Source organism: Sander vitreus, chromosome 19 (genome assembly GCF_031162955.1).
Source record: "Sander vitreus isolate 19-12246 chromosome 19, sanVit1, whole genome shotgun sequence".
Lineage (NCBI taxonomy): Eukaryota > Metazoa > Chordata > Actinopteri > Perciformes > Percidae > Sander > Sander vitreus.
The window spans coordinates 17606115-17620778 of record NC_135873.1 but is presented as its reverse complement, the minus strand read 5'-3'; the positions used below and the strand labels follow the sequence as shown (position 1 = coordinate 17620778).

The following is a 14664-nucleotide window of genomic DNA, read 5'->3' as shown; positions in this document are numbered from 1 at the left end:
ATTCACCTTTCTTTGTCTTGTTTCTTTACATGTATTTTACTATGTTTGCTTTTATGACAGAGGAGAAAGTCAAAGGCAGTGCAAAGCAAAACATAGACTGTTTTGTAGATAACGGGTAAGTAGAAGAGCCTGGTGTTCTTGCATTGTTTGCTGTGAAAGGGGTCACTTTAGTGCTTGCCTAACACAGACTGTTTGGACCAATTAACGGTAGCTTTAGTAACTTGATAATACAGTGAATGGTACATTTCAGCATCTCTGTGAAGGCTGTATTTCATTACATTTTTCATTGTGTTGCTGCCTGAGTTCTGTGGATCACGCCTTAAACGGCTTTGTTTCTGGGTCCTCAGCAAATCCCATATAGAGAGGATAGTAGGGGAGGAAGCCCTAACAGGGAAGAGACCATTGGACACATCAGAGCCAGCGGGAGTCTTGGGTTGGGAAGTTTTGGAGGCAGAGGGAACAATTACAGAAAAAAAGGCAAAATCCTCTTTGCCAGCAAAAGAGGAAGATGCATCAGGATTAGTACATGCTATTGTGGGTGTTTTCCATAAAGGGTAAGTGTAAGAATGGTCTGAAACTAATAGTGTGAAGCATGCAACATCGATTATTTGTAACCCTAAATGAAGATATTTCATCCTCCACTTTATCATACATCAAGCTCATTTATTTTTAAAATATAGATTTTGACATTTTAAAGTTTGGGGTAAAGTAAAAACTGGACTGCATTTGCATGGATTCTTTTTACTTTCTCCAATGCTGACTGGTTTCTATAGTTAGCTATATGTTTATTGAAACCATTGTTTTTGCATGGTTCCAGGTTACACTCACTCACTACAGTATCCATGTCTCACAGTTATGAAACAGTAGCGTCCATGTTGGGGCCTTCTAGCTCTACTTTAGCTGAGGTGGAGCACCAACCCAAGGCTGCCTTTTCTATGGATCTGAAAGACACGACACTGACCCCTTCAGATAAGTTTTCAACACATTTTGCGGATAACACTACTACCATACAGAAGATAGAGGGCCAGTTTGATGAAATTCAAACCAAAGATAACATTGAATTTCCATTAATTGCTGAGCCTTACATGTGGGACTTGTTAGGGGATCCATCAGCGTCTCCATCACCAACTACCAAAAGTGATGATAGGTTTTTGGTTTGTGCAAGTATGAAGAAATGGCCACCGCTGACAGAGGCAGATATCACTGAAATATCAAAGGAAGATAGTGAACAAGTAACGGAACAAAAGGCTCCTCTTGATCAATGGCTCACAAAGGAGAGGCCACTCACAGGGCAGGATTCTGTTCAAACATCAGTATACATTGAAAGTTTGTTAGCAAGGCACCAGACTGAGACGGAACAGGATGAGGGTAGAACCGTGTCAACTTCTTTACAACTGGATAAAGGGTGAGTGGGGGTGGACAATGACCCTGTTAAGTGTTTGGATGCATGGTGTGATAGTGTACATGTTCTGCATTTTTGGCGATAAAATTGTCTCTAGTTCTGCTTATTGTGATGGTCGACTATTTTGTAATGACTGTAAAGATTGGAATTGTGATGTGGAATGGTAATGTTGCTTTTTTTATCACGTTTTACATGGCGTTTTAAACTTAAGGCAACTTTGTCTTTGTCTTGTGTCTCCATTTGTTTTGTTTGTTTTATGTCTGCAACCGTGTTAATTGTGCTGCTGCGTGTAATGGCCAGGACACTCTTGAAAAAGAGATTTTTAATCTCAGTGAGTTTTATACCTGGTTAAATAAAGGTTAAATAAAAAAAGTGTCTTTTATTTGCTGCTGTTTCTGCTGTGCTCTCTGTGTTTTAATGACAGAGTGCATGTAGACAAGTAAAGCAAAAATAAGTGATTGTGAGTTTTGTTTAACAATGTGTCATTTTGTTTGCTGGTTGGAGATGGGGTGCATGGTACAACTATATGACAGAGTAAAGAACAGCAAATTCTGAAGCTTGTCCTTTCTTTTCCTTAAGCCACCAACAAACAAACATAGAAGACATTTCTGCCACTTCCCTGGAGCCTACAACAAATGAGTCACTGACAGATGCCAATGTACATGGAGAGATACTCATGGACAAACCCTCAGACCCACCAGCTATACAAGCTATATCTGTCCCTCAGCGAGGCAGAAAGCCCAGGAGAAAAGTTCCAGAACCTCAACAGAAAGGGTGTGATAATGAAAAAGACACTGTTCCATTACGACCACTCAGAAGGAAGGATAGTTTAACACCAGACCACAAACAAAAATCTGATGGTTTGTCAGTCAAACCCCTCCCTGAAGTTGTTTCAGTCCAGTCTGTAAAAAAAGATGCTACTGGTGAGATACAACCTGCCACTGCCCCGTCTTGCAACATGATGAAAGAAGACAGTAGCGTTCCTCTTGGTGTACCTCAGAATGATCATGCCCAAGAAAGTGTTATTGCTCGAGTAACCCCATACACAGGTGACCATAGACAAAAAAGTGAAGTTGAATCTGTGCAAATATCCGTGGATGTTGTTGTGCCTCCTCGTGTGAAAAAAAGAGATGGCAGTTTGCCTCCTGAAACTCCACAGAATACTGCCCCTTGCAAGCCTCAGAGGAGAAAAGACAGCGGCTCCAGACATACATCTGTTACAAAAGCTAATGGCCAACAAGATTTGAAAGTCAGTTCTGCTTTGAAAACTACGGATCCTGTTCCTCCTGAACCTTGCGAGAGAAGCTCTGATGTCTCAGGTGCTCTGGAACCTTTACAGAGCCTTGATAAACCCAGTCAAACAACTACTGAAATGATCCCTTCACAGCCTGTTGGAAGAAAAGACCCAACAACCAAACAGCACTCTCAGGATTTTGTGCAGCGTGCCTCTCAACAGGCAGACACAGACCTGGTCTGCTCAAAAGACACTGAGCAAACTTCTTGTACACTGAAATGCCCCAAGAAAGACACTGATACATCTGTCCAGGCCTCATCTCATGTAATTCCACCCTCGAAAAAAAAGGGAATTGAGAGCATCACCCTGAAGCCAAAATCAAAAATATTTAATGTTGAGCAAACTGCTTCTCTCTCAATCATTAAGAAGATACGTCTTCCACAACGTGGCAATAAATTGACCTCAAGCAAATTTGGCAAAATTGACAGTGACAAGGAGTGTGTAAAAGCAGTCCAGATTGTCAACACTGGTATGGAAGAAATAAAGCAGTCTAGTATAGTTGGTGACACATCTGTTGATACAATCGACATCACATCTTCTAAGAAATCAGAGCATGCATCAGAGATGCCAAAGAAGGACAAACAAACAATTTTTCGTATCCCAAGGCCCCGTGTGAAGAAACGTCTTAGTGGCTCCTTCCCAGAAGATGTTACAGCTATGGAGTCCACATCTAAGGCTTCCCATGGAGAAGAGGCACAGGCAGCGAGGCAGGGTGGTCCTTCATCCATTTCCCCAACAAGTAAAGAATTGACAAAGATGCAACACTACAAAGGCTCCCCTCCTGTTCCTCTGGGTGATCAACCTTCTGCATCTACAGAAGAGGTGGTGCCTGTGAAGTTGAGGAGAAACAGATTGGCCATTGACAGCAGTGTTCAAGTAGAGGATGGGCATATTTCAGAGAAGACATCAGGAGCTTCAAGCTTGCCTGTACCAAAACCAAGAGTAAAGAAGCGTCTTAGTGGTTCGTTCCCAGATGACATCACTACGTCTCCCTGCCTGCCAGACACAGTTACTGACACCATTGGTCATGAATCAGTCCAACAGAATGAACAGTCAAGCTTGCCTTGTCCATTGCCACGGGCCAAGAAACGTCTCAGTGCCACTTATTCAGAAAGCACACAACCTGTAGACAATTTATTCCCCCAAGAGATGGAATTCGCTCAGAGAAACCCAGAGGATACATCTGCCACGAGCAAGGAAACTGAGGAAGGCTCAACATCTCTGGATTCAAGTGTGATCTTTGAAGGAGGTTTTGTCACTATCCAAGGAGAAGATGTTGTTACGTCAGAGTTGGAACGGAAAGTGCTAGAAGCAATGGAAGAAGAGGAATTTCCTCAGGCAGACTCTGTAGAAGATAATGAGAAGGCCCTGGACGAAATCATGAAAGGCTGGACCTTTACAGAAAAACCCATTGTCACAGATGACTCAGAGAAGTCTGCAGAGGCAGTGTCTGAGCAAGCTGACGTTGAAAAAGTCGTGGAAGCAGAGGTCGATAGGTCCACTGTTGCATCGTCTCAGGATGACTGGCTGCATGTAGAGGATGATAAAGACAGTGAACCAATGGAAATAAACTCAATGAAGGAAATGAGGGATGAAGAGTTGGACTTTGGCTTTGTGTCTGTAGATGTAGATGCTGGTTGTTTAGAGGAAGAAAGGTAAGATTAGTCAGTATACATTAAGGTGTGGGGGGTGAACTCGTAGCTGACTAACTCTCTAAACAATAGAAATTCTAATGACCTTGTATTTTTTTATTATCATAACCTACAACATAACATGCATACAGAATCATTAATAATCATTTTGTTGTTCTTGACAAGGTTTTCAGAGAAAATGTTAAATGTATTTCTCATTTTGCTTTGTTTTTTGTTTGTCTTTCCAGGCAAAGGGAGAAGTCACAAGTTGCTGGCCTCCACCAAGCCAATGAACCAATAACACCTCATAAAATACCTGCAGATGGGACTGCCTCTCTGGAAGTATGTTAAAGCTGCACTTACCTAGGATTTATCACCAACTCTGCAATCCCCCATCGCTTCAAAGAGTTAGCCTCTTTCCGCTCATTGTTTTGGTTTTATGACCTGCAAACTCTGTTATCAACAACCTAATTTTCCAAACAGCAGTCAGACACAGTTTGTGACTAGCTGGTGAAGAAAGTGGAAAGTGTAGTTAATATTGGACTTACATTATAGGTGGACAGAAAACACAACTCCAAATCAATGCTAATATTGCAGTGTGTCTACTAGATCTGTTAATTGGCAATAATGCTACATATTTCATATGTCAAATGTTTTGGGACGGAGCACGTTTTAGCAGCTTGGGGAGGCTTTTTGTAATTGTTTTTAATGAGGGCGCCTCATGTTTTCCCGCTGTATGCACATTGCGTTTGTGCAGAAGCACCCTAAACGCCTTGAGTTGAAAAAACTTCAACACAGAGCGGAAAAAGTAGCCAACACCATTAACCTCACGGCGGTTGCCTAACAAGAATAACAAAAAGACGCAACTGCAAAACACTGATTGGGGTGTCTTTTGGCCTAATAATGGCATTTATTCCGATACAAGCTCTGACTCACTCTATGTACTGTAGTGCAGGGGTCTTCAACGTTTTTTAAGCCAAGGACCCGTTAACTGAGAGAAAGATAGAGCTGGGACCCCCTACAGTAACGTGTAGGGCAGCCTAAAGCCTTTATACATACCTTTTTTGCATTTTATACTAAGCTATTAAAATAGCCTAATAAGTGTTGCCGTGATTTTATAAATCATGTTTAAATGTTAAACATACATGTGGCACAGTGAATCCTCTAGATGAACTGTATCTGTGGAAGGCCTTAGTGACTACCTTACCTATAGGCCAGTATGATTATCATCAGTGGGGAGTTATATTTGCTAATAATATGTTAGATTCATGTTAAGACATTTTAATTTTTGAAAAAAATTAACAATACAACACAATTAACAATAATTTGGAGGCCCTCCTGCATTGACTCTGAGGGCCCCCTAGGGGTCCCGGAACCCCCTGTTGAAGATCCCCATTGTAATTTATATTACAATCATCTCCCAATATTGTCATTGTGTGTGTTTCAGAGCTTTTCGCCCAGTCCCAGCTTAGTGACATCCAGTCAGTCTCTACTGGACTGGTGTCAGGAAGTCACACAGGATCACAAGGGAGTGAAGATCACCAACTTCAGCACCTCCTGGAGGAACGGCCTTGCTTTCTGTGCCATCTTACATCACTTTCAACCAGAAAAGATGTAAGAAACAGTTTAAACTAGATGCTCTTCAGATAAAAAAGACATTTATTCCTCTTTATTCATAGACTGTTTTATGTGTTTATTTTGTCTTCTTGTTCTTTGTGTAGTAATTATGAAATGCTGGACCCGTATGACATCAAGCACAACAACAAAAAGGTGATTGGCTATCTGTTGATTAAATTACCAACATAACATAACTGTAACTTTTTTCATGTGTTAGTTAATAATTCCTAAGCTAATCTATTTTTCTACAAATTGCAGGCCTTTGATGGCTTTGCCGAACTTGGCATTTCCAGGCTGATGGAGCCTTCAGACATGGTCATGCTAGCAGTCCCTGACCGCCTTATTGTCATGACCTACCTCAACCAGATCCGCACCCATTTCACGGGCCAGGAGCTCAGGCTGCTTCACATAGAGAGGGATAGCAGCGAGTCCAGCTATGCAGTGGCAGGGAACCGGGAGAGCCACGAGGACCCCCAGGCAACTGTTCGCTACTGCGCCCAGAGGCTCCAGGAGGAGGGTATAAGTCTAGAGAGTAATGGGACTACAGGCACAGCCGAGTCAGACAGTAAAACCAGGGATGTCGTTCCACCTCCTAGAACCAAACGGCTGCAGGTTGCTGGGTCAAGTGGGGCTCAGTTACCAGTGGCACCACCAAGGACTCATTTCCTGTCCAAGACTGGTTTCTCTCATGTCAAAGACGCTGATCTGGTCAAGAAGCGTAGGTCACAGCGGAGGAGTGGGTCAGTAGAAGAAGGAGACATATCGGTGGTATGATACCTTATTGCTTTATTCATTTATCACTTTAAATTCCTTTACTACATTTTCTCTCTTTACTTATCTGTGATATATGAGCAACTTTTTTGTCTGCAGGTCGTTGCAGGGCAGGATGACAGTGTAATTACCCGGAGAAAGTCAGACACTGGTTAGTACTTCTCAAGAACAGATATGATATATCTGTTACCATATATATATTAATATATCCACACTTTTTAAACTTTTAAGATACACCTTTATTGATCCCCAGCGGGGACATTTGGTTGTTGCATCAGTACAACAGAACCAATAGAAGTAAATACAGATACGTATAGAAAGTAAATTATGAGGGATTCACAAACCAAAATAAGAATAGAATAAAGTAAGTAGAGTCAGTAGGTCTGTGTAAACAGTGTTCACCAATATGTGATGCTACTTAGTGTTTGTCTGTATTAATATAATAGCATATGACAGTCTTTCTAAAAGAGTGGAGCGACCCCTAGTGTTCCGCGAGTAGATTTGGTAAATTATAATGTTTTTAAAGCAACACCAGAGAACATTTCCCACTTCGGTCCCCTTACAGGTTGGAAGCGGAATTGTCCCATTATGTCTCATTCGAACTACAGATCCGCTACCCGATCTGGCAAACTTGCATAGTGCGGTTATAGCCGATAGAGAGCCGCAAATTGAATGCAGGAGTGCCGTTCACCCTGTTACGAGTTGAGGAACCACTGAAACGATTTTGGAAACATTATTTTAAGTTACAAAAAGTTCTCTAGTGTTGCTTTAATTTAAAATTCAAAACAGTGTTTCTTAAACCTTAATAGTGAGGAACATAGATGTGTTTTAATATTAAGTGAAATAGTACACGGATTCAAACATTATTTTAATTGGCTTTTTTTCTGTGTTGACCTTCAGCAATGAGGCTGACTGTTTTACAGTAATGCCTCCAATTTACGTCACAAATGATCAACGTGACATTTGAAGGAAATACAGGGGAATAAAGTTTACGTTACTGTCAACTGACACGATGGATCGATGGCTTCCCTGATGTCTCAGCATAAGCAGCACCATTATTCCTCATTAGGATGGCAACAGAGACAATGAGGGAGGAAAGCCATCTTTTAATGTGGCTGTAATTTGTAATATACTGTTGAGCTATTGTTTTGGGGAATATTTTGGTAGTTAGGTGGTCCCTGAGTTGTTTTTTTTATTGGGTAAGTGGTCCTTGGTCTGAAAAAGTTTGAGAAACATTGGCCTATAACGCAAAAGTTAATGTAACATGTTGACACAATATAGTATAATATGGAACATTAGTGTAGTGAAGGATATGAGGCATAGTATAAGGTGAAGTAGTGTAGTAACAAAGTACAGAATAACATAATAAATAGTATAGTACAACAGACAAACAAAGTATATAGTATTAGTATGATACAGCAATGTAAAATATATATTTTGTTGACTTTATTTGGACATGGTGATTTGGAATGTTTTTCCATTGTTGAAATTAAAGTAGTCAAGCATTGCTTTATTCATAAATGTATTTGGTTCATTTGTGTTTGTCTCACAGAGAGAACAGAGGCTGTGGCTGAGGAGGGAAGACCAGAAGGCCAAGTCAGTAACTGTTTGTTTCATTGTCGGGTGTAAATACGTGGAACTGTCCCTAACTGTCTGGAGGTAACAGTATTAATCTATCTATCCAGGACCCCAACCAGTATGTGCTGAGTCAGATGGAAGCCCTGGAGGCGGAACAAAATCATATTGATAACAGAGCAGGTGTGGTGGAGAGGAAACTTAGACAACTACTGGAAACAGGTAAGACAACCTGAACACAGATGGGTGCAGAATAAATGAAAAGCAGAGGGAAGTCTGGGTTACAAAGTCATATTTTGAGGGAAGAAAGTACAAATTATTAAATTTAGGGAAGAAAATTTGTAATTTGAAGGCACCGATTACTCATTTTGGGCTAGAGGATAAGATACATGATGCATGTAATGTGCCACTGAAATTCTATCTCCATTACATTACATACATACAATATACAATATCCAGCCCACATGTACTGTACATACACACATTGAAACAACTGTGGTATAGACTAATGATAAATTATCGGTTTTAGTGTTCGCAGTTCTGCTCTTATTTACAATTCACTGTGAAACTCCATTATCCCAATTTAAGAAAGAAAGAGCAGGACTATGCCTTACAGAGGAGTCATAGTAATGTGATTTTCTGCAGGCAGTGACAAGGTGGAGGAGGAGCGGTTGATTCAGGAATGGTTCACGCTGGTCAACAAGAAGAATGCTTTAATCAGGAGGCAGGACCATCTGCAGCTGCTGTAAGACATCCACGACAAACACTGCTGGGAGTGTAGAATTGACAGTATAGGATTCACAATTGACAAAACAATCTCACCACAAGGTCCATTTAGTTGCAGTTCTGGAGCTTTTGATCATTACAGAGGGAGTTGTGCAGCTGTCATTCAATTGTAGAAATTGTTCACATTCAGTACTGCAGCCAGCCACCAGGGGGCCATCCAGATGTCCATCTGTATATACAGTCCATGATACAGCCCTTTCACATTGGTAAATAGCGCCCTGTAGCAGAGAAAAAGTTCAAATAAATTGGCATGGTTGCCCCATCATCAATTAAAACAATGAATCTTTGGTCAAGCAAACCAACATATATACAATAATATGAAATATACAGCCACTAATAAAGGTTATTCCTACATTTATACAAGAGGGATTACAGGAGAACATAATTAAATATGAAACTGTATTGCTAAAGCAAACTTCACCAGGCGAACTATATAACAGGAATAATTATACTGCACTTACTTGATCATGGACGCACATGAACACAAATAAAGTCCACACCGGATTAATAAAACAGAGTGCAATTAGGAGTGTGCACATCCCCATGAGGCTTGTCCGTCTTCCCACCATAAGAAAACAAAAACCTCCCACAATACTCTATGGCTATAACATAAGAGATAAGAAGCCTTTATTATCATTATGTCATTACTATGATATCATAGTAGTCTTAGTCTAATAGGGCCGCAGCTTATTATTCCTGGGCATTTTTTACACTTATGTTGTAATGCATCTCTTGTGATTGACAGGCTGGAGGAACAAGACTTGGAAAGAAAATTTGAGCTGTTAAACAAAGAGCTGAGGGACATCATGGCTCTTGAAGGTACGCCTTTATTGCTAAACATACACAGCTTGATACCACGGCTTTATATACGGCTCCAGAACATTGTCCATGACAGGGCGACACCAAACACTGTGGTTGATGCTGATATTGTTGCCCTGTGCTCCTCGTGACCTTCTGTCTCATTGCATAGAATTAAAACAAAAAAAACCTTTGTGTGGGGAGTGCCTTTACATATGTGTGTGTGTGTGTGTGTGTGTGTGTGTGTGTGTGTGTGTGTGTGTGTGTGTGTGTGTGTGTGTGTGCCTGCAGCTCTGTGGGAGGACAACATTCACACATAGAACTTCTCCTGTTAACAAACAGGGTGACAGGCAGCCTTGTGGGAATGAGAGCTCAGAGCTTCTGGTTATGAAACCTTTTCATGTGAAGGACCCCTAAACTGTCACAGATTAGACCTTGGACCCCCATTTGATAAGATTTTGTCCCAGGGTCCACCATCTGATAGGATTTTTGCTTATAAGTCTTACTACCGAAAGTGTATTCACCCATGACCAAAATAGTCATACATTCTGTCATTGCTACTTATAGATGGAATTATAATGAAACTTTTGGTCTAAAAATGATTCCCGTTTTTGCTGTGGACACCATGGAACCCCCCCCCCCCCAAGGACTCTACTTTAAGAACTACTGAAATAAGGGGTCAGAGACTATTTTGGACCGCTGACAAACAGGGCTGCACAGGGGAATGTGAACAAAGTGTTTTTTATCAGTTTGGTGTTTAAGTGCAATCCAATAATTTCCCCCAAGGATGGATAAACGGTCCCAATAAAGAATTGTGACGTCAGTAATGAGCTGAACTGCGGTCGTGTTCTCTGTCATTTCAAATGTTTCTTTTCCAGAAAGTGGTCACTCTCCTCACTCTCACTCACTCTCATCCTTTGTTCCTCTCTGCTGTCTTTGTGCTGCAGAGTGGCAGAAGACTCAGGCCCATAAACACAGGGAGCAGCTGCTGCTTCAGGAGCTGGTTTCACTGGTCAACCAGAGAGACCAGCTGGTCCACAATATCGATGCCAAAGAGAGAGGGTGAGACACTCTTACTCTTACTGGTCTGTATGGTTAATAAAGTCTTTCAGGATAGTTCGTGTCTGAGAAAAGAAAAGATAAGAAAAGTAAAGCACTGTAATTCGTTTGTATTCCACGTATTTATTGCTGTATGCACCACATTGACTGCTGCTGTATAAGAGCGGTGGGATCCGTGTAGGGAGGCGTTCGGGGTGGATGGGTGGGTTGGAAAACACAGGGCTTTCAAGCGTTGGAGCAGCCTAACCCTAACCCTAACCCTAACCCCCTAACCCATTAACCCTCACCCTTTTTAAAAAAAATCTTAACAAGTCGTTTTGGTGCCTAAACTTAACCGTTGCACAGAACGGTCATTTTTGGAACTAAACTTAACTGCAACAGCCGCTGAAAAGACTGTGACCTCACAGTACTCTGTACCCAGTTACCTTTTGTCAGCCTAATTTAACCGTTAAGACCGCTACACTTAACTGTCGTGTGACCGGTTGTTACGTGAAGATGTTGCCATAAGTTCATAGGATATCATAGGAATTGTTGTGCACCAATAGTCAACCCTACAATATCGCCGCAATATCAATATCAAAAATATCGTGATATTTGATTTTCTCCGTATCGCCCAGCTCTTCAATATAATAAGAACCCATTATCATCATCATCATCATCAATCAGAATCAGAATACTTAGTGATGCCCTCAGGGAAATTATTTAGTTGCAGTTGCTCATAGTCAAATTCAAGGTAAAATAAGAGTAATGAGAATGACTTCCGTACTTACTTAATGAGAATACACGAGTCTGTTTCTTTTTCTGGCTCTCCAGCTGTGGGTGGGGACATGATACAGCTGTTACATCTGTCTACATGTGCACACATTACACTTACTTATGATAAACCTTATGCAGCAGTTTTTTTTTAGTTTAGTTTATTATAAGGATCCCCATTAGCTGACGTCTAGACGACCAGCTAGTCTTCCTGGGGTCCAAAACAACATTAAATCAGACAATATTAAATTAGACAATATTAAATCAGAAAATATTAAATCAGACAATATTAAATTAGACAATATTAAATCAGAAAATATTAAATCAGACAATATTAAAACATGTCACGACACATACAGGAAAAGAAAATAAATACAACAATGTCTAAGTATAAAACAAAATAACAAGGAAACAACCAGAAAAACCCAAGAAAAAAAGATATCCATATAAAATAACATTACACTACGTTACATTACATGACACAGCTAATATCAAGGCAGCTCACAAAGACAAAGACGGAAAACAAATATTTCTTACAACAAAATAAAATAAAAATATAAAACCTCAAGATGACAAAAATGGAAGTCAGGCAAAGCAGTACTGTGGCTGAAAGCATCCATTGTAGTCCATATGTGCTCCGTCAGACAGTACGCGTGAGATGGACGGACACCTGAAAGACATCCCGTGTAGACAGCCTGTGACTCTCCTCCTCTCCCTGTCCTCAGAGCTCTGGAGGAGGACGAGCGTCTGGAGCGAGGCCTGGAGCAGCGCAGGAGGAAGTATTCTGTACAGCAGAAAGAGAAGTGCGTGATGCAGTGATTCCATCGACCTCCAGTCACCAAAAACGCCGAATCACCTGTGAAAGAAAGTGGGTCAAGACAACAACAACAAAAAAAGAATGGGACAATTGTTTTTCGGTCTTCTACCACTTGCTGCCTGACTGGTTGGTGTGGTTTGAAGTCGGCAGTAAGAGGACATTTAGACACAGCTGACCCAAGGAGGGTTCTCCTGAACCAATATGGGTATTTTCCAATGGAGACTCAGATGGCCCAAAACCCGAATGAGGCTCCGCTATGTTTAGGCTCTGAATCAGCTTTTATTTTGGTTTGCTTTCCCCCTATTTTGAGCATCATAAAATGTAGCGCTAGGTTCCATTTAATCACCAAAGATCAATGTAATTGAAGTAGGCAGAATACAGTATACAGTATATCGTGTAAGTTTTACCAAACCCTACAGGATGTTCCGCGCCCACTGAGCAGAAGGCATCGGTGGCTCAGAGAGAGCAGTTTGGATGGTTTGCTTTGCAGTTTCTGTGCTGTGTTTTTAGTGTCTATTGTTACAGACCCGCGACTGTGAATGTAACAGTGTGTTTGATTGAAAGTGTACACGAGAGGAAATGTTTGCTACAGGATATGAGCTGCCATTTAAAAAGGGGAGTAGGTTTGACCAGTGTCACAACGATAACGACATGTTGCGATTGGACCTGCTGATAACTAAAAAAGAAACTAGTGCCAGTACAATCATAGAGGATTCAGTGTTTCCTGTTGACTGTTACTCATGGCAGGGAAGATACATAAGATAAGATGGACGCGATACATAAACAGATATTAAAGTGTACTCAGTTCTGCATTTCTGCTGCTTTCAGAATTCTTCTACAATACAGCCAATTGCTTGTTGAATTTAAAACAAATAAAAAGGAAATCATTTCCAACATTCTTTTATGAACAAATTGAACATTGAATTGAATATAAAACGCAGCCCTAAAAGAAGAATGGCAGTTTTCTACCGATATTTTCTTTCAACTAACGCTAACACGTGCGATATGTTGCAGCCTTTCACGATGTTTTTATTGCGCCAGTTGATATTGCGTTGACGATTAAAAAAACTGTATATTGTGCAGACCTAGTATGTACAACAACAACAACAAATATCGGTCTAGCCCTAGAGGAAAACTACACTTTTTGAACATGCAACTAGTCACCACAGCTGCCTTACTGAAGGATAAAATACACAGTTTTAAGTGCCCATGTTTTAGTGTTTTAGAGTTTTAAAGGTTTTTATCCCATGGTGATCCTACTGGAACTGGATTTTAGTCATGCCCTCCCTTTGTGTTTGGATACTTTTGTTGTTGATGTAGCTATTTGGAAATGAGAGATCTAATGTAGTCTGGTTTTGGTGTTTGAGATGTTGAAATGTTTACATCATATTGTATGAGAAGACGTAGGTGCAAATGGAATGCACGGACGAGGAAAGCAGCCATGGAACATATCTTTCAATAACTTATTGGATTCATTTTCTTTTAAGGTTTTACTATTTATTATCAAGACATGCAGTATCAAGTGGAGAAGCTGTATGTATTTTAAACAATGCTTATCGTCCTCATTATTGCAGCATTTGACTTCCATCTGTGTAGAAAACGTTCAGACAGTACAGTAACATTCATGACAGTGACAGGAATAGTTCTATCATTGTACTATGTTGGATTTTTATTTTGCCACTGATTTGGAACATGTTTCCGATAAGGTTTAGTGGTTTAAACACATTCAGTGACTCCAGTTCTTTATTTTGTTTCTATTCAAGCAATTGGAAATACTTTTACATTATGCAAATGTATTTATTTCTATAAAAGATGATGAATGTTTCTTCATAATAAAAGCCAAATCTTTGTTAGCACAATATTAACACTTGCTTAAAGTGAATTAGCGCTTCCATCTCTTCCAAGGATACTTGCCGCTTGTTTTTGTTTGTTGTTTTATTATTTTATGTCGAAAAGTTTGCAGTTCTCATGTTGCCATAACTGCTGGTTGTAGCAGCTCTGACCACCACTTGTTTGGAATTAGTTACAACCTGTCTAAATGATTGATGTGTGTTTTATTTGTGGTTTCTATGTTACATTTGCACTATTTGTAAAGTTTGAAAAATACAAAAGATTTGAATGCCTTCACACAGCTCATGCAGTTTTATTTAATACTGTATCA

At 40.4% G+C, this 14664-nt stretch overlaps 1 protein-coding gene and 1 long non-coding RNA gene across 18 annotated transcripts in view; one reads left to right on the top strand and one right to left on the bottom strand.

Moving 5' to 3' along the window:
• Window positions 1-14626, top strand: part of ehbp1l1a (EH domain binding protein 1-like 1a) — a 52159-nt gene extending 37533 nt beyond the window's left edge. For 8 of the 17 annotated variants that reach the window (XM_078275925.1, XM_078275928.1, XM_078275926.1 and 5 more), the window contains 15 exons: window positions 61-115; window positions 348-554; window positions 818-1405; window positions 1982-4351; window positions 4576-4669; window positions 5775-5941; window positions 6049-6097; window positions 6203-6712; window positions 6815-6866; window positions 8268-8311; window positions 8401-8512; window positions 8936-9035; window positions 9822-9895; window positions 10822-10936; window positions 12412-14626. In XM_078275925.1, coding sequence (XP_078132051.1) covers window positions 61-115; window positions 348-554; window positions 818-1405; window positions 1982-4351; window positions 4576-4669; window positions 5775-5941; window positions 6049-6097; window positions 6203-6712; window positions 6815-6866; window positions 8268-8311; window positions 8401-8512; window positions 8936-9035; window positions 9822-9895; window positions 10822-10936; window positions 12412-12505 — 4631 coding nt within the window. In that variant the 3' untranslated portion in view covers window positions 12506-14626. Of the gene's footprint in view, window positions 1-60; window positions 116-347; window positions 555-817; window positions 1406-1981; window positions 4352-4575; window positions 4670-5774; window positions 5942-6048; window positions 6098-6202; window positions 6713-6814; window positions 6867-8267; window positions 8312-8400; window positions 8513-8935; window positions 9036-9821; window positions 9896-10821; window positions 10937-12411 lie in introns of those variants that run through there. The other 9 variants (XM_078275940.1, XM_078275937.1, XM_078275921.1 and 6 more) reach the window with 8 other exon arrangements.
• On the bottom strand, window positions 9031-12418 carry LOC144534168 (uncharacterized). The gene is made up of 4 exons (XR_013503514.1): window positions 12250-12418; window positions 11704-11746; window positions 10783-10998; window positions 9031-9294 (listed from the first exon to the last, which is right to left on the bottom strand). It is a non-coding gene; the product is annotated as an uncharacterized LOC144534168 (long non-coding RNA).
• Window positions 14627-14664: the final 38 nt, after the last annotated feature.